At 61.1% G+C, this 17,228-nt stretch overlaps 1 protein-coding gene across 6 annotated transcripts; it reads left to right on the forward strand.

The window, feature by feature from the left end:
- Window positions 1–815: 815 nt before the first annotated feature.
- On the forward strand, window positions 816–16,521 carry LHX4 (LIM homeobox 4). Of its 6 annotated transcripts, XM_038144764.1 has the most exons (6): window positions 4,559–4,870; window positions 9,987–10,158; window positions 13,079–13,281; window positions 13,459–13,613; window positions 14,041–14,212; window positions 14,303–16,521. In XM_038144764.1, the coding sequence occupies exons 1-6, from the start codon at window positions 4,795–4,797 to the stop codon at window positions 14,698–14,700; spliced, it is 1,176 nt and encodes a 391-aa protein (XP_038000692.1). In that variant the 5' UTR covers window positions 4,559–4,794; the 3' UTR covers window positions 14,701–16,521. The 6 variants fall into 6 exon arrangements, with proteins under 6 accessions (XP_038000693.1, XP_038000687.1, XP_038000688.1 ...); XM_038144765.1 differs by lacking the exon at window positions 4,559–4,870 and adding an exon at window positions 816–1,529 and having other exon boundaries at window positions 14,041–16,521; XM_038144760.1 differs by having other exon boundaries at window positions 4,536–4,870; window positions 13,079–13,613.
- Window positions 16,522–17,228: the final 707 nt, after the last annotated feature.

Raw genomic sequence — 17,228 nt, forward strand, 5'->3', positions numbered from 1 at the left:
GGGCCTGGGCCATCTGCTCTCCCAGCGCTGTCTAAATCCCCCTGTAACAAATTCATTGGGATTACGCTGCCCTCCCCTAATCCTGGCCCATCCCCCCGCGTGGGGGATTTAAAAGGATTAGAGCCCGGCCGATAATAAACTTTATTAAGGGGGAGGGGGGGTGTCAATCCGATTTGGAGCCTTTTTCTTGATATCTTCACTTTGCCCAGGTGGGAGGCCAGGGCTGGCGGGATGGGGAGGAGGGCGCCCGGCTCCGCCGCTGCCCTGGCTCCGGGAGCTCTGGCTCCTCGGGCCCTTCCTCCCTCACCAGCCCGTGAAATAAATTCTCTCTCTCCATCTTTCCTTGAGTGTTTGTGCGTGGTCACGCCTCCGGGCGCTGTGGGGCTGGCACCCCCGTCCTGCCGGCTCTGCCGCGCTCGGCCTGGGCCGTGCCCCTGCAGCGGCTGCTCGGGGGGCTCGTCCCGGCACGGAGCGGGAGCGGCTCCCCCGGGCCGGGTGATGGATGGGCGAGGTCTCAGCGCCGCAGCCCTGCTGCCTCCTTCTCCTTGATTTCCCTGGGGGGCTCACCCCCAACATCAATACACCCCCATCCCCGCCAGCTGCTCCCCGGTGCGGGACCGAGGGGTCGCGGTGTGGGGCTGCCCGTGGCCACCTCAGCCCCAAAATACCCCGGTGGGGTGGGCAGGGGGTGCAGCAGGTGCAGGGAGGGGGGGATTAGGGCCGGGGAGGTGGGCGCTGCCGGAAGGGGGTTAGCGGGATGCCCAGATTAGCATCCCCGCCGGGCCCGCAGCCTAAAGCTGCTGTGCACGCAGGAAAAAGAGAGTCTAGTAAATAGACTTTCCGTAATCCTGTTTGGTGGAGTCCCAATCCTCCCGGCCCCGGCTCTCCCGACCTGTGGCACCGGCGTGTCCTCCTCCAACACCGGGGAGCCCCAGGGCAGGGCACAAAGGGGCTGCTGCAGGGCTCGGGGTGTCCCCCACACTGTGTCCTCCACAATGTGTCCCCCACACCGTGTCCCCCTCTCGGGGTGGCTCGGGGACAGGTCCCTCCTCAGCCCTGCACGGCGGGAGCAGCAAACTGCTGTGGCCACCTCACGGGTGGCACAGGCTGTCCCGGGGACCCAGCCCAAGCCCCCGGGATGCCCTCCCTGATGGGGTCACCCCTTCCCGGCCCTGCCACGAGCCCGGGGGTCCCTGGGGCTAATTACCCAAATGGCCGCAGGCTGGCGCGAGGCGGCCGCTATTCCCTAATACAATTTAGCCTCAAGTGCAATTTAATTTTCCGCGAGGCCGGCGGCCAGCCCCCCGCACACCCAGGCACCTTCCCACCCCTTCAGCGCTCGCTCCTTCCAGCCTTGCCCGTCTTCCCTTTCCCTCCTCGGCACAGGGGAGAGCCTTTCTCTGCCGGCATCCCCTCTCCACCCGCGCTGCAGCCATAAAACCGCCGGGGGTTCGCTGAGCGCCGATTAATTTTCAATTACAATTAGCAACGCCCCTGCCTGCGAGGGGAGAGGCTTTCCCTGGCTGCTGGTGAGTACCCGGCTCTCGATACGCTTGTCCTGCAACAGGGATGCAAGAAGGAGGGGGAAATTCTTGGGATGATTCAGAGGTGGGGGGCGGTGGGATTCGGGGTGCTACGGCCGATGCTGCCCAGAGGAGAGGTAGCCTCATGCCCAGGGGTCGCTGTGGCGGCTTTGGGCTTGCAAGGATGTCCCCACCGTGTTCTGGAGGAGCTGGTTTTGTCACACGAGGGGACTCTGGGAGCAAGGCTGACACCTGGCAAACTTGCTGCGTGCGTGGCACAAAGCTCAGCTCCCTGGCACCTCCAGACTTGTTTGGGGTTTTCTGGCTGGGACAGCGCTGCACTCGCACTCCCCAGGCATGAGTCAGGACCTTATAGTTTCCAGTTTTCCTTATATTTCCTTATTTTCCTCTTCATTTCCCCCAATTCTGCCCCGAAACCTCCTTGTTGCACCAGGGGACAACGCACTGATGTGCCCCTCGGTGCCACAGTGTCCGAGCCAACCCTAATTCCAATGTGCCCAGGGCTGGGGCGCACAAGGGGAGGCTGGCTCCGTGTCTTGTCACAGGCTCTGGGATTTACCTGCATTTCATTAACGATGAATCCCGGCAGGGAAGGTGTGGGAGCAGCATCCCTGCTCGTCTGTGGGTTTTGCATCATCGCCTCATGCTGCTCGTGTCTTCCTCTGGCTGCGAGGCCGCAGGGCTCCGGGCAATGCCAAGGGAGGAGCAGGGCACCTGTGCGGGGCCAGAGCCCCCAAAAGTGCCCCAGAAATGCAACCTGATGAAAATCACCCTTCTGCGGGCTGATCAGCATCGAGCCTCAGCTGTGATTTAGCTCTGGGAGGAGGAGAAAGCCTGGAGGGGAACATTTCACACCCATCACAAATAACCCCCCTCTCTGGGCACCACCAGCAGCATTTTGGGTGGCACAGAGAGGATTTGCTGGGCAAGCACCTCATGCCCATCTCAGCCACCCTCTCCTTCCCGTGAGATGGCAAAAACAAACTCAAAAGAGACCAAAAAGCCCAAAGTGATCTAAAAAAATCCCTAAAGAGACCAAAAGATCCCCACCAACATAAGGAACAGATGGACAGCAGGAAGGATGGAGGGGAACAAAGCCGCGCTGCCGGGAGAGGAAGGGATGAAGGCTCTGCCGGGAAAATGTGTGAGCCAGCACGGGGAAGGTGCTGCTGGGGGGGTTTTTTGGTGGTGGCAGCCCCCCGACTCCCTCCCTCCTCCCCGGCAGCACGATGCCTCCCCAGGGTGAAGGCTCGGTGCCGTGCCTTTGCCCGCTCGCCGCTTCCATGAGTGATCCAGAGCAGGGCAGAGGGGGCTGGATCAATCTGGCAAAGCAGAAAAATGAATGAAAATTGAATTCCCCGAGGAGAAGGGGGTGGAGGGAGCTCTTATCCCGGCTGAGAGATAAATCAGAGCGTGCCAGAGAGCTGGGAGACCGCGGTGACTCCCGGCAGCGGTGGAATAATTAGGGAAATAGGCTGGAAATGCAAAGCGGCAGGACCAGGGCGGCGATGGGGCAGTGTCCGTCTGTCCGTCCGTCCTTCCGCGCGTCCGGCTAAACTTCTCCCGTCGATCTGCCCGAGGGACCTGCCTCTCTGCGTGTCGGGAGGCAGGCTCTGGCTGGCTGGGGACTGGGGGGCACGGTGGCCCCTGCCCCAAGGGGCTGCGGAGCGCAGCTGGCCGGGGGCGACCGGGGTCTGGCGGTGCTTAATGCACTGAGGAGCTGCAGCGTGATTTAGGGGACGGGACGGGGTGGCATGGGAGGGACTGGGATTCACCTCCCTGGGGTGGGAAGCAGATTTTGGCGTTCGGTGGACGGCAGGGTTGAGCTCTCTCCTGTATGAGTGCACACCGGTCTCTGCACAGAGCTGCCATGCGAGGGGGACGGGGGTTTGCTGGTAAAAATGGAGATTTGGGGGGGGGGTCAAGCACCAGCATATCATAGAAAAACTTCAATTTTTTTTCGCTAATGAACCATCAGGCTCAATTAGTTTCTTAGGTTTTATTACTTTTATTTTTAAACATTCTTTTTCCAGTTGCTGGCTTATCCCATCCGCAGATTTCCTGGCGGGGCAGGGTTTCAGGTTTTTTTCAGGTGGGAAAATCCTCTTCCTAACAGTGTGGAAACGAAGGCTTGGCATGGGCACACCTGAGCTGAGGGCGGCCGTGCCCTGGGCTGGGTGAGCATCCTCCCTCACCGGCCAGAAGCTGCCGTGCGCCCCCTCGGGAGCCTCACCCTGCTCTCTGAGCAGAGCGGGATGGCCCAGCACCTCGGGGCTGCTTGGCACCGCCGTCCCCGAGCTGGTGACACGGCGAGCATCGGGAAGGGTGATGCTGGGGGCACCCACGCTAACTTCAGCCCCGTTTCGGTGACTGTCCTTGCTCAGCCCTCGGCTGCCAGGTACCGCCGCATCAGTGGTGGCGGCTGCGTTGTCTCAGGGCTCTCCCCGAGCAGAGCCCCACGGGGATCCTCACGGAAGCCGCAGCCACGCCGAGCCCTCCGGCATTGCCACCCTTGTGCCACCACGGCCGGCGGGCTGCCAGGCCGGGCGCGCTGCAGCACGGCCGAGCCGGGCCGGCTCCGTCCGTGCCCGCATGTGTCCCTGCGGAGGCACCATTGGCATGGGCCCCAGGGATGTGTCACAGCGCCCTGTGGAAGCAGAGCTGGCCGTGGCGGGGTGACAGCCGCTGGGCAGCGGCTCATGGTGCCGCGGGATGCGCCGCTGCCCGCCGGGGAAGAGCCCCTTGGCTAAGCCTCCGTTCCCAGCGGCACGAGGGGCAGGGCTGGGGCTGTGCGCGAAGCGGGGACTCGCCAACGCCTTCCAGGGAGCGGGGGAAGCTGCCGGAGCCCCGGGAGCGGAGCCCGCCCGCGGCCTCGCCTCGTCCCTCTCTGTCCCCACAGGCACCGCCGCCCCGGCCCCGCCCCTTCCCCGCAGGCCCCGCCCCGCCGCACAAGCCCCGCCCCCGCGCCTCAGGTCCCGCCCCCGGCGGCGCGGAGCGGGCGCTGATTGGCCGCGAGGGGCCCGTCCCGCCCCCGCCCCCCTGCGGGCGGTGACGTCAGGCGCGCTCCCCGCAGGGGAATGAATGGGAGGCGGGCGGCACCGGCGGGCACCGGCACCGGGACACGGCACCGGGACACGGCACCGGGACACGGCACCGGGACACGCCACCTCCCGCCGCCGGGCTCCGCCGGCCCGGCCCGCGGCTCTCCCGCCCCTCTTCTCTCCCCTCCGCCGCCCCCCGGGCCAATAAAATGATGCAAAGCTCTGCGCTCGCTGCCGAAGGGGCTGTCAAGGGGCTTCCCGAGATCCTCGGTGTGCCGGTGCAACGTAAGGACGCTTTTCTCTTCTCCCTCCTTCGCTCCCTGCCGCAAAGGCGGCCCCGGGCCGGCGGGGCAGCGCCCTGCGGGTGGGCAGGTGCCTCCGCTCCCGGTCGCTCCCGGTTCTGCACTTTCCGTTTATTTTCCCCAGCGTGTAGCGCCGCTCACGGACGCGAAAATGCGGAGGGCGCGGGAGGGAGAGCGGTGCCCCGGGGCGGGCGGCGGAGCGGTGCGGGCCCGGCCCCGACGGGGAGGACGGCGCGGCTCCGGCTGTGCGCGTGTGAGCGTGAATTCGAGTGTGAGTGAGAGCGAGTGTGAGTGAGTGTGAGTGTGAGTGTGAGTGTGAGTGTGTGAGTGTGACGGCCCCGGCCCCCGCCCGCCCCCGCGCATCGCCGACCCGCCGCGCACGACAGCCCGCTTGTATCGTTTATCGCGACAGGCGGCGGCGGCAAGGGGCGCCGGGCCGTGCGTGCGCGGTACCGGGGTGGCGAGCCCGAGCGATGCCGCCGCGCCCGCGTCCGTCCAAAAAATCGCGTGCGTGTCTCTGTGGGCGCCTGCAGCCCTGCGGCCGCAGGTAGCGCGTCCGTGGGGTGCGCACGGGCACGCGTGGGGTGCGCGCACGGCGGGATGGAGCCGCGGGGGATGCGCGGCCCGAGGGGGCTGCTGGAGCCGAGCTGCGGGCGAGCCGCGGGGGCTGACCGCCCTGCCGCCCTGCCGGGCCGAGCCCCGCGCGGGGACACCCATCCCGCGGCACCGAGGATGCCCGCTGTGGATGCCGGGGGGCACGGCCGTGCCCCGGTGCGCCCTGGGGCGGGCGGGGGGGCCTCCGCGGGCGGCCACCTGCGCGGGTATTGCTGCTGCTGCTGTTGTTATTTTTGTTATTATTATGATGATGATTATTATTATTTCTCCCCGTTCGCAAACCGTTCCCGAGACCGGGGCGTCGCCGCGCTCCCGGAATGGGGGGACCCCCCCGGGGCCAACAGGGCGATGCTCAGCCCCCCCACAGCGGCGCCCAGAAAGTTGAGGGGAGGGACCTCGGGCGGCGGTGGAGGAGGGGCGGGACGGGCCCGGGGCGCGGGACAGCCCGGCCGGGGCCCGGGGACACGGGGGGACACGGGGGGGCGCGGTGGGCTCCGCTCCGGGACAGGTTCCCCCCCCTCCGGCCGCTCCCCGCGGAGCCCCCGCGCCGCTCCGTGCCCCGCACGGGCCCCGGCCCCCCCGGCGGCTGGAATTCGTTGTCCGTGGGTTTTTGGTGCTGCCTCTGGCCGCGGCTCTGCGGGGCAGCTGTCGCCGATGTCCCCCGGCTGGGCTCGGTCCCTTTGCCGGGCTGCGGCAGGGTTGAACAGGAGGGCCCGGTCAGGCCAATTTCACCGCAGCAGAGGGGGAGAGAAATCGCGGTCCGGAGCACAGAGCCGGTGCAGGGACAGGACGGGGACACCCAGGCTCTGTCCCACCGCCGTACCCCGAGTCACGCCGCCGGTTCCGGGTCGCTGGGTCACTTCTGTGGCCTCGGAATCCCTTGATTTAAGAGAAAAACGAGGCGCCCAAACCACCGTGGAGCTGCATTGCCCCAGAACAGCTCCCTGATCTGGGGCCACCAAACTCCCTTGCCCATGACATTGTCATTCCTGTACTGACTGATGGATATCAAGAATTAGCAGGAAAGAATCCAACGAGATATTATTATTATTATTATTGTTATTATTATTATTATTTAGTATTACCACAAATATTGATATTTGTATTATTATTATTATTATTATTATTATTATTATTATTATTATTATTATTATTATTATTATATTTATGCGAAAAAAAAAAAAAAAGGCAGAAAGAAAATAGACGAGGCTGGGCTGCTGGAAATCATCCTCCTGTGGTTTCCCCGCTGCCCCAGCCTGAGCCCTGCGGCCGCTGCCAGCTCCCAGCCACTCGCTTTCATGTCGTGACAGATCTGGGGCCTGATCCTGCCTCAGTGACACAGAACACGGCCCCCTCCGAGCCAAAGGAAATTATCCCCGGGCAGGGAAACCCTTCCCAAGAAGCCCCCAGCAGCACCTCGATATTTCATCGCGTGTGAGAGGAAAATCCGTGACATTTTAATTTTTAATCGCTATTAAATCACAGTTTTTCCTCTCTCTTTAGCCGCCAGCTTCTTTATTTTAGCAGCGGCTGTGTCCTACAGCATCTCTTCCTGCAGGAATTTGGGGAGCCGAGCAGCCTCTCCCCCCACCACCCCCCCGACAGGCCTCGCCTAGCCTTGCAGACGGGATCGTTAAAAATAAAATCCCGAATATTATTTATGAATATTGTTTTGCAAATCTCACCGGAGTCACAACTTGTGCCAAAGCCTGCGGGAACAGTGCCCGGCTGCCGGCAGGCTCCGGCCAAGGGGCTGGAGCGGGGGCAGTGATTAATCGCCGCCGAGAAAGTCGTTCGCCCGCAGCAGAGAAATGAATTGGAAGGTTTCTGCGTGTGAAGGAACGAGGTTTCCTCCCCGCAGCGAGACTTTTGAAGGAATCCCCGGGCTGGCGCTTTCCTCGGGCTCGGAGCGGGCTCCGGTACCGGCGGCCCGGGCCCCTGTGAGCTCCGCTTTGGCCCCGCGCTCCCGGAGAGCGATCCCGCAGCCCCGCGGGTGCCGTCCCTCGGCCGAGCGCACCCCACGGCCGGGGCATCCCCCGCTGCCCCCCCGCTGCCCCGCTCCCTCCCGGAGGGGCTCCTGCGGTCCCAGGGGCTGCTGAGCCCCCCGGCCCGGCTCGTTTCGTTCCAATCGATATTCCTCTAATTTTTCCCGCTGGGGAGGGGGGAATGGGAAGGCGGACCCGCCGCTCACGAATCGCGGCAGCGGCGGGGGCCAGGCCGTCGCTGGGGTGCCCGTGCGCGGGAGGCAGGCGGGGGATTGCGGCTCTGCCCTCGGGCTCTCGTGGGACGCGGCCAAATCCCGCCCGGGATGCACATGTGCTGTCCCCTCCCGCGCACATCGGGACCCCCAAATTCCCCCCCTCACCCGGGGAGAGGTTGGCACCGAGGCTGCAGCATCGCCCGGGTGGAGAGGGGGGACCCCGCGGCTGTGTCCCCCCTCCCCCCCCGAGGAGCATCCAAACCACCCTGTGCACTCAAACAGGGAATGCTGGTGGGCAGAGCCAGCCTGGGAGCGCCTCGTTCCTGACGTACCAGTGGTACCCATTAACTTTATTCCCGTTCTGTCAAACGATTCAGGTAAAACGAGCGCAATAAATGCGAGGCAGGGAGGCAGCTGCCTCTGTGGCACAGCACAAAGCAGGGTGCAGGGCTTGAATTTAAGATATTTTCTCTCTGCAAACCGGTGGGACATCTCCTGTTTCCCCTGGCAGTTCCCCCTTTTGTTATCGTTGATACTGTTATTTTTATATTATTATTATTACTGTCATCCCCGCGTGTGCACACAGGCGTCACCTGTGCGTGGGGCGAGTGCCGTGCATCTACAGCGAAACTGGAAGGAAAACCTCTCTCCTCTTAAAAAAAAGATTAGTTTTCTTTGGGAATTTGAAGGGAGGTATCCGATTCTCGGCTGCAGTTGTTTGCTTGCTGAAATTGAGCGGCGTCGCTGCTTTCAGGAAGGGGAGAATCTCTTTGTTGGCTTGCGGCGGTGCGGGACGGGCGCATGCAAACGCACACCTGTTTACATAAATGATCCTTTAGACACAAAACGCGTTTCCCGAAGATGCACACGCGTTTGTGAAAGGACCCTGAAGGGTTTCCCGGGGCCGGTGCTGCGCTGGTGCCGGTGCCCGCGGCGTTCGCGCTGCTCCCAAACGCGTTTCACAAACCCAGCGTGGGAATCGTGGCTGGTGCCGCGGTGCTGGAGGGAGGGGAGCGAAGCATCCCGGTGCTCCCAAACCAGGAAGGGAAAGAGGGACCTCTAGAAGCGGTAGAATTACTATTTGTAAATTTATGGGGCGGTTAATGGCACAGAAGCAGCAGCTGTGGTCTGAGGGGCGCTGGGATTGTTACTGCCCAGCCTGGGCAGGGATGGGATCCGCTGCCTTCACCTGAGGTACGTGGCAGGACCCCAAAGGATTTTGAAATAATGTTGTTCGAGGCTGTAAGAATATGAGATTTTCCTGTGCTCTTTTCCTCCTTCCCCCTTGCCTTTATTTCCTCCTTTGCCCGTTCGTTCCTCTTCACCCGCCCTTCCTTTCTCTCCCCCCTCTTTTTCTTCCTTTCCTTCCTCTTTCTTTCCCTTTCTCCCCTCTTTCTCTCCCTATCCCCTTTCTCTCCCTGTCCCCCTTTTCCTTTTTTCTTTCCTTCCCTTATACCATTCCTTTCCTCTTTTCTCTCACGTTTTTTGTTTCTCCTCTTTTTGCCTTTTTTTTTTGTTTCTGCCTAATTCTCTCCTTTTTCCTCTTTCCTTTTTGAATCCTTCCATACTTTTCCTTTTAAAAAAAAAATTGTTCCTTCTCGTGATTTTTTTTCCTTCTTAAACATTTTTCCCTTTAAAAAATCTTTCCCCTTTTTTATCTTCCTCGCTTCTTATCTATTTATCTTTTTTCCTTTTTAAAAACCTCTTTTTCATTCTATACCTTATTCCTTTTTTAAAAAATATTTTCCCTTTTCCGTAATTTTCCTTTTTCTTAATATTTTTTTGTATTTTAATATAATTTTTCCTTTTAAAAATATTTCTTCCTTTACAAAATATTTTAATTATTTTCCTTCTTATTTTTTTTCTTGGTGGTTTGTTTGCTTGTTTGTTTGAATATTTTTTCTTTTAAAACCTTTTTTCCTTTTTTTTTTTTCCCCCCCAAAATCCATCTCCTTCCATCTGTGTGAGTCAGTGGGGGGCAAGAACAAGCGGTGTCCCTGCTCGGTTTTGCCATTCCAGAGGGAGGGAGAGGCAGGCGGGGGACACGCGTGGCCGAGAGCAGGGCACGGCCTGAAGAACCGAGCCTGTGCTCGTCCCATCCCGCCTGGCTCGGCTGTCCCGGCGGCTTTTGGCAAAGGTTTGCAGAGGGGGCTGTGCCGGGACACCGCGGCTTCGAGGGGTGGCGTCTCCTCATCCCAAACCCCCAGGACGCGGCCGGGCAGGGTTTTGGGAGCCCCGCGGTGGCTGACGCTGCTCTTGTCTCCATCCTCTCGCCCCCGGGCAGAGATCCCCCAGTGCGCCGGCTGCAACCAGCACATCCTGGACAAGTTCATCCTCAAGGTCCTGGACCGGCACTGGCACAGCTCCTGCCTCAAGTGCGCCGACTGCCAGATGCAGCTGGCCGAGCGCTGCTTCTCCCGGGCCGGCAGCGTCTACTGCAAGGAGGATTTCTTCAAGTGAGTGGTACCCCCCAAAAGCAGCCCCTCCCTGCCCGCGGAGCGAGCGCACAGCCGAATTTTAAGCATCATTTCTCCAAAACCTTCCTGCAGTTTGTTGTTGTTGTGGAAATAAAGGGGATGCCGGTGCTTCGCGGCTGCTGCCCAGCGGATGCTGGTGGTTGGGATGTAACCGTGGCAGAGCCCCAGATCTCCCTGGTGCTCCTGTCCCTCCCCGTGCTGGTGTTCAGGACCCCGGGGTGACATCCTGCGCCGGTCCCGGCTCCGCTCGGAGCTAGAGGGCGGGAGCAACCCGCGCAAGGCACGGCAGCGCTGCCTCTTCCTCCCGAGTGCCTCCCTCGCCTCCTCGGGATTTGCTGATGCTGTTTCTCTCCCTTCACCTTTTACCTTCTTTTTTTTTTTTTTTTTAATCTTTTTTTTTTGCTCCCATTAGCGTGAAAACCTCGTTTGATTGCCTTGGCAGCCGCCTCTGAGCTGTGCGATGCCCCAGCCTTGGCATTTCCCTGCTCCCACGAGACAGGACAACCCGTTCCCCATCAGAAATGGGCTTTGCCTTTAGGATGCTCCGGTCTCTGGCTGCCGGTGAATTTTGGGAGTTTTCCCAAGGGATAGAGAAGGTTTTTTTGCTGGGGGTTGGATCCTGGCCGGGGGGTGCCTTTCGCTGCTTGGATGCAGCAGCCGCTGCCCCTCGGGGACCAAAGCCACCTCCTCGTGCCGTCATCTCCCGCTCCCGACCAGCCACACGGGCTGTCCCCACCACCCCTGACCACAATCCTGAAGCCATTGCGGTTAGTCCCTAGACAGGACTTCCCTGCCTTCCCATCCCCAGGCTCTCCTAGACCCTCATCAGGCATCAGGACCAAAGATGCAGCTCGGATTTCTCCTTCCCGGAGACGGTCAAAGCGGCCACTCCAGCCTGGGTAATAACACTTCACTTCTGATATTTTCCAGCCTATTAATCTCCGAGTCATTTAAATAGTCGCCCAAAAGGTGCGGGTAATCAATGTTAATTGGAGTTGAAAGATCAGCGACTTTCTCAGATGAGGTCCTGCCTGGATTATTTGGTGCCAATCAATAGCAGCTCGGCGCTCGCACCTCACCTTTCCTTAACCGCTCATTGATCTCGGGGTAGGGAACCTGCAGGGGACGTGAGGATTTCAGCCCGACTTCAGAGGCTCTTGGCAATGCAGGAGCTGCTTTGGAAAGGATCAGATCGATTTTTGATTTTTTTTTTTTTGTCTTTTTTTTTTTTTTTTTTTTTTTTTTTCCCGAATTGCAGCCCTTGGCTCTGTCCTGGGTCCTGTGTCCCCAGATGATATGGAAGCACCCCGGGGTGTGGGGACAGTTGTTAAAATGGCTTTTACAGTGTTCTGTGAGAGGAGCTGAATGGGCAGGGGATGGGGGCTGCAGAGTGGGCACCAGCTCAGCCTTGGGAGCAGAAAAGCATCCTCTGTCCATCCTATCCCTCTCGCGCGCCTGCCTTCCTCCTTCCCTCCATTCCCACCCTCCTTCCCTCCATTCCCTCCCTCCTTCCTCCTCCCCTCCATCCCCACCCCCCCGCATCCCTCCCTTTATCCTCCATTCTATCATTCCCTCACCCCTCCCTCCCTCTCCCTTGTCCATCTCCTCTCCACCCCTCTCCCACTTTCTCCCTTCCTGTCCCACCTTCCCTCCCACCTGACTCCAGGAGAGCTCCCCAGCAGATGTCCAGGGATTCTCCCTTTATGATACAAGGCCAGAAAATGAGACAAACCAGGTTTTCCCTTCCCACCTTCTGCTTCCAGCACCCCAAAATCGTGCTGGCGCCACTCATGGCCGGTGCCTGCCACCCACCCCTGGGTGACACCGGCGTGTCTCAGAGACCCGGCTGTGGTGGCTGTGCCCTGGATTTCCGCAGGGGATGAGCAGTCACGGGGCTCGAGGGTGATTGTTGAGGCTGTTCAGGCCTCAGGGGACAGCCAGAGGTGCCTGGAGTGGCTGCACTCCCTGGGCACTGAAATGCCACTGCGTGTCCCCGCAGCCTGGGGGCTGGGGCCGAAGGGGTTCGCTGTTCCTGTTCCTGCCCCTTCAAAGCAGACGGGGCAGATTTATTCTGACAGCTCTGTCACCTGGGCTGCGGCAGCACCAGCGCGGCTCCGGCTGCTCTGGGGTGTTTAGGGCTGCTCTGGGGAGCGGGGGAGGCCTCGCAGAGCCCTGTGGTGCCAGCGGGAGGTGGGGATCTGCCCCAGGTCAGTCCCACAGCATCTGTTACCAAAAACACCGGAGGAACATCCGCTGACTTTTGACTTCCTCCTCACGGCACCTGTCACCCTTCGTTCAGTGAATTCCCCTCTTGCACGCTCACGTTTACTGCATGAACCTCCCCGCTCCCTGCAGCCTTCCTGCGCCATCCTCGCACATTTCTTCCACGCTGCTCCCGCGCTCCTTGCGCCGTGCTCCTTCCACGCTTCTTTTCCCACTCTCGGCCCCCCTTGCACGCTGCTGCCACACTTCTCCCACGCCCCTCGCACACTCCCTGCAGCTTTGCTCGTGCCCCACGCCAGCCCAGCCCACCCCACGCCCCTGTCGGGCCATCGTTACGGCGTAAGAGCCCCATCATTCCGCATTAATCTGGGATTCATCATGCCAGCGGGGCGGCGTAATTAATTTATTTGGTATTAATGTGGATGAAATATGTACTGTCCTTGCGGGGGAAAAATCAGGCAGCCTATAAGCATTAGTTAAAAGAATCATTAAAATCAAACCTTCCTCGGCTCCATTAGGCCGGTCTCTCACTCTGAGGAAGATAAACCCCCGCCGTGTGAAGTGTCATGCATAATAAGGTTGCTCGCTGGTTTTAAACTCTGCCCTGCCTCCTGCTCCCCATCCCGGCAAACCCCACCTCGCCGGGGGGCTCAGGGTCGCCCGCTTCTCCTCGCAGGCGTTTCGGGACCAAATGCACGGCGTGCCAGCAGGGCATCCCCCCGACCCAGGTGGTCCGCAAGGCCCAGGACTTCGTGTACCACCTGCACTGCTTCGCCTGCATCATCTGCAGCCGGCAGCTGGCCACGGGCGACGAGTTCTACCTGATGGAGGACGGGCGGCTGGTCTGCAAGGAGGACTACGAGACGGCCAAGCAGAACGGTAGGCGCCCCGAAAAGGCTGCGAGGGGCACGGCACGCTCGGGGGCGGCGTTGGCTCTTTCCCCCCGGGCTGCCCGCGGGAAGGTGGCGCTGCGGGCTCTGGGGCAGCCGCTTTTGGGGGGGATAACACCCAGGGTGTGCTCCTGCTGGGGGCTGGTACCGGCTCCTTCGCTTGCAGATGACTCCGAGGCGGGCGCGAAGCGGCCCCGGACCACGATCACGGCCAAGCAGCTGGAAACGCTGAAGAACGCCTACAAAAACTCGCCCAAGCCCGCCCGCCACGTGCGGGAGCAGCTCTCCTCCGAGACCGGGCTCGACATGAGGGTGGTGCAGGTGAGGCCGCGGGCGCCCCGCTCCACCCTGCCCCGAGAGAAGGGCTCCCTCTGGGACGCTGGCTTTGGGGGATGCAGGGGTCACAGGGGGATTGGGGCTCCCGGAAGCTGGGCTGCAGGGATGATGGGCTGCTGGATTGCGTGGGGGTGTGGGAGCTGGGGGGCAGGAGCGTTGGCACGCAGGTTTGCAGGGTTTAGGGATGCTGGGTTGCATGGGGGTGCGGGAGCTGGCATAGCAGGATGCTGGCGTGCCAGGGTGCTGGCGTGCTGGGATGTAAGGATGCCGGGATGGATGCAGGGGTGCTGGGATGTAAGGGGTGCCAGGGCGCTGGTTTGCAGAGGTGCTGGATTACAGGGGTGCTGCCACGCAGGACTGCCAGGGTGGCGGGGTGCCGCGGTGCCACCGGTGTCCCCGTTGCCCGCTCCAGGTGTGGTTCCAGAACCGGCGGGCCAAGGAGAAGCGGCTGAAGAAGGACGCGGGGCGGCACCGCTGGGGGCAGTTCTACAAGAGCGTGAAGCGGAGCCGCGGGGGAGGGAAGCTGGAGAAGGAGAGCTCGGCCGAGGACTGCGGCGTCAGCGACAGCGAGCTCAGCTTCCGCGGTGAGCGCGGCGGCCGAGCGGGGCCGGGGGGCCGCGGCGCTGCCCCCCGCGCTGACCCCCCGCCTCCGCTCTCCCTCCTGTCCCCGGCAGAAGACCAGATCCTCTCCGAGCTCGGCCACAACAACAGGGTGTACGGCTCCGCGGGGGACGTGGCGGGCGGACAGTTGCTGAACGGCGGCTTCTCCATGGAGGGCACGGGACAGACGTACCAGGACTTGCGGGACGGCAGCCCCTACGGCCTCCCGCAGTCGCCGTCCTCCATCTCATCCCTGCCGGCCCACCCGCCCTTGCTCAACGGGCTGGACTACGCCATGGACGGCAGCCTGGGGCTGGTGGCCCACGGGGCGCAGGGGGTGAGTCAGACGCTGCGGGCCATGGCCGGGGGGGGCCCCACCTCCGACATCTCCACGGGCAGCAGCGTCGGGTACCCAGACTTTCCCACCAGCCCGGCCTCCTGGCTGGACGACATGGATCACCCCCCCTTCTAAGCGCTGCTCGCCCCCGCCCCGGCCCCCCGCGCTCCCCCCGGCCCGCAAGCGCAGCACCGAGGGCACCCGCCGGCGCTCGACCTTCCCAGGAGATCCCGTGGGAATTGGCCCTGGAGGGCTGGAGGGAGGGGGGCGGCGCTGGCGGTGCCTGGGGGGGCTGTGCTCGGGCGGGGGGCGCGGGTGCCTTTGGGTGTAAGCACAAGAGAGGTGGCGGCGCACGGGGACCCGGCCGCGGCGGGGCCGGCGGGAGGGACAGAAGAACAATCAGGGTGGCAGAGTCCACCCCGGCACCCGCGCCGGCCCCGCACCCCCCGCCGAGCCCCGCTGCTATCCTCAAGAGTTATTTTTCGGTATGGCGTTGAAACGCAGCTCGGCGCTGCCCGCAGCCTCCGCAGAAAGAGAAGTCTATATTGTAGAAGGGTTTATTTTGCCGGGGACGCGTCCGGGCAGGGCCACTGCCCCGCTGCCCAGGGGCCATCCTGCCCGCTCCTGGCCTGGCGGCCGTGATTTATCCCTGGGCACTCAGGAGCATCACTGCTTTGTACCACGGTCACGCGAGGGGAAGGAATAAAGAAAGATAAATGCCTCCAGCCCGGGATGCCCGCTGGCCGAGCTGTGCCATGGCAGAGCCAGCCGGGATGCCTGGGGCTGGCACCTGCGGAGCAGCCACGGGAGGGGTGGGTGAGAGAGGTGGGCAACGTTTGCTCTGAGGGCAGTGCAAAAAAATTCCTCCCAAATAAAGGAAGGGGAATTTTGTCAGCTGCAGAAGCACCTGTGTGGTGGGAAGGGGAGGCGATTGGGCTGTGAGATGCTCCTGGTATGGGTCACCCTCCTCCTTTGGTGCCGTGGGTCTGATGGTGCTGAAGGGTGAGTGCAGGCAGCCAGGAAGGATCCCGGTGGCTTTGGCACATCCCACAAGCCCCGTGGGGTCTGCTCCTGGCCAGGCTCACTCAGTACTAGCCCTTGCTCAAAAGCCACATGCCCATCTCCCCCAGCACGGCCACCCCCCCACCCTCAGACATTCAGCCCCATGGATAAGATCCAGCTCCACACCCTCTGCCCAGGCTGCCCATCTCTGCCCCAGCCCCACAGGGATGCCCTGGCCATGGGGTCCCTGCCACCCTCTCTGTCTCTGGGGTGATGCTGATGATCCCAGGCTGTCCTTCAGGGAGGGCTGGGGGTGAATCCAGTTAGTCCAGGCTCCTTCCAGAGGGGTGGAGGCTCCAGAAGCAGAGGGGAAAAAAGAATTAAAAAGAAAGGAAAAAAAAAAAAAAAAAGAAGAAAAAAAAAAAAGCCACACGAGAAAGCACATCACTGGTCTGTCCTTGTCCTTCCTTGCCCCCCCAGCTGGGTGCCTTGGTGCTGCAGGAGCTGCCCCAGCTGCATCCACGTGCCTCCCCCTCCCCAGCCTGGGGTGCTGCTTCGTGCCAAGCTCCCGGCCTTGCCGGCCCTGGTGGAGAGGGGGACGGGGCAGAGCTGTGCCTGCTGCTCCCCATCCCCCTTCAACAAGGCCAAATGCCTCCTCCCCTCGCTGTGTAAATTTTGTACAGTTCCAGAAAGTGAGAGTCTTGTTTCCTGGGGGAATAAAAAGGAAAAAAAAAATAAAACCCAATGAAAAGAATAATAATAAAAAATTTTAAAGAATAAACCCTTATTTATTGCCATGTCTTGGGGGAGAAATGATCCCCCCAAGTTGCCCCCGGATTCGGACCCAGGGCGTTGCTTTTGTACCCTGCCTCTAGTGTGTTGGCATGAGATGTGTACAGTCACCCCCTCGCCGTGAGGGAAAGCGATGGCAAATAAACTCGGGATGCTTTTTAGCAGCTGCTGTCTTTGGGATTTTCTGTCTTTGGGATTTTCTTCCTCAGTGGGAGGGCAGTGCTCACCACCGGCATCGCCTGCTCCAGCACCGTTGGCTCTCTGGGGTCAGGACTGCCAGGGTCTGGGTGTCTGGATGGTGGCACTGACATCCCTGGGTGATGGAACAAGTGGCACTGGTCATCGTGTCCTGGTTTTTGCTGGCACAGAGAGGTTTGTGGCAGGAGTCTCCATGGCTGCCACATGGCACCCCAAGGCGGCACAGCTTTCCTGCCACCTGGCAGCAGTGACAGTGGGCGCCTGGCCGTGCCACCACAGCGCTCGGCGGGCACAGGTGAGATGGAAGGGCCATGCCAGGCAGGAGGGGCAGGGGCGTCCAAGCCCCGCCATGGGCACCGGTGTGTTGGCTTTCTATATTTTAATCATTTTAACATTTAATGCTTCTCAATTAAAGTGATTTCCTGGAGTAGATGCCAAGCTTAGGGCGAATGCACATTAACCACTTTCTGTATCGGTAGTTAAAGGCACCAAGGGATTTAACAGCAATCCGCAAGGCTGCTGGGGAAAGGTTTGGCTGAATAAAGCAGATTATAAACAATAATATATGTCTTTCTCTCCTCCCCCCCCACCCCCAACCCCCGCTTTCTTTTTTTTTTTGGAAAGGCTCCAACCTCACAAACAGACCTAAAGTGCCATAAACATCTCCAGGG

Source organism: Motacilla alba, chromosome 8 (assembly GCF_015832195.1).
Source record: "Motacilla alba alba isolate MOTALB_02 chromosome 8, Motacilla_alba_V1.0_pri, whole genome shotgun sequence".
NCBI classification, from domain to species: domain Eukaryota; kingdom Metazoa; phylum Chordata; class Aves; order Passeriformes; family Motacillidae; genus Motacilla; species Motacilla alba.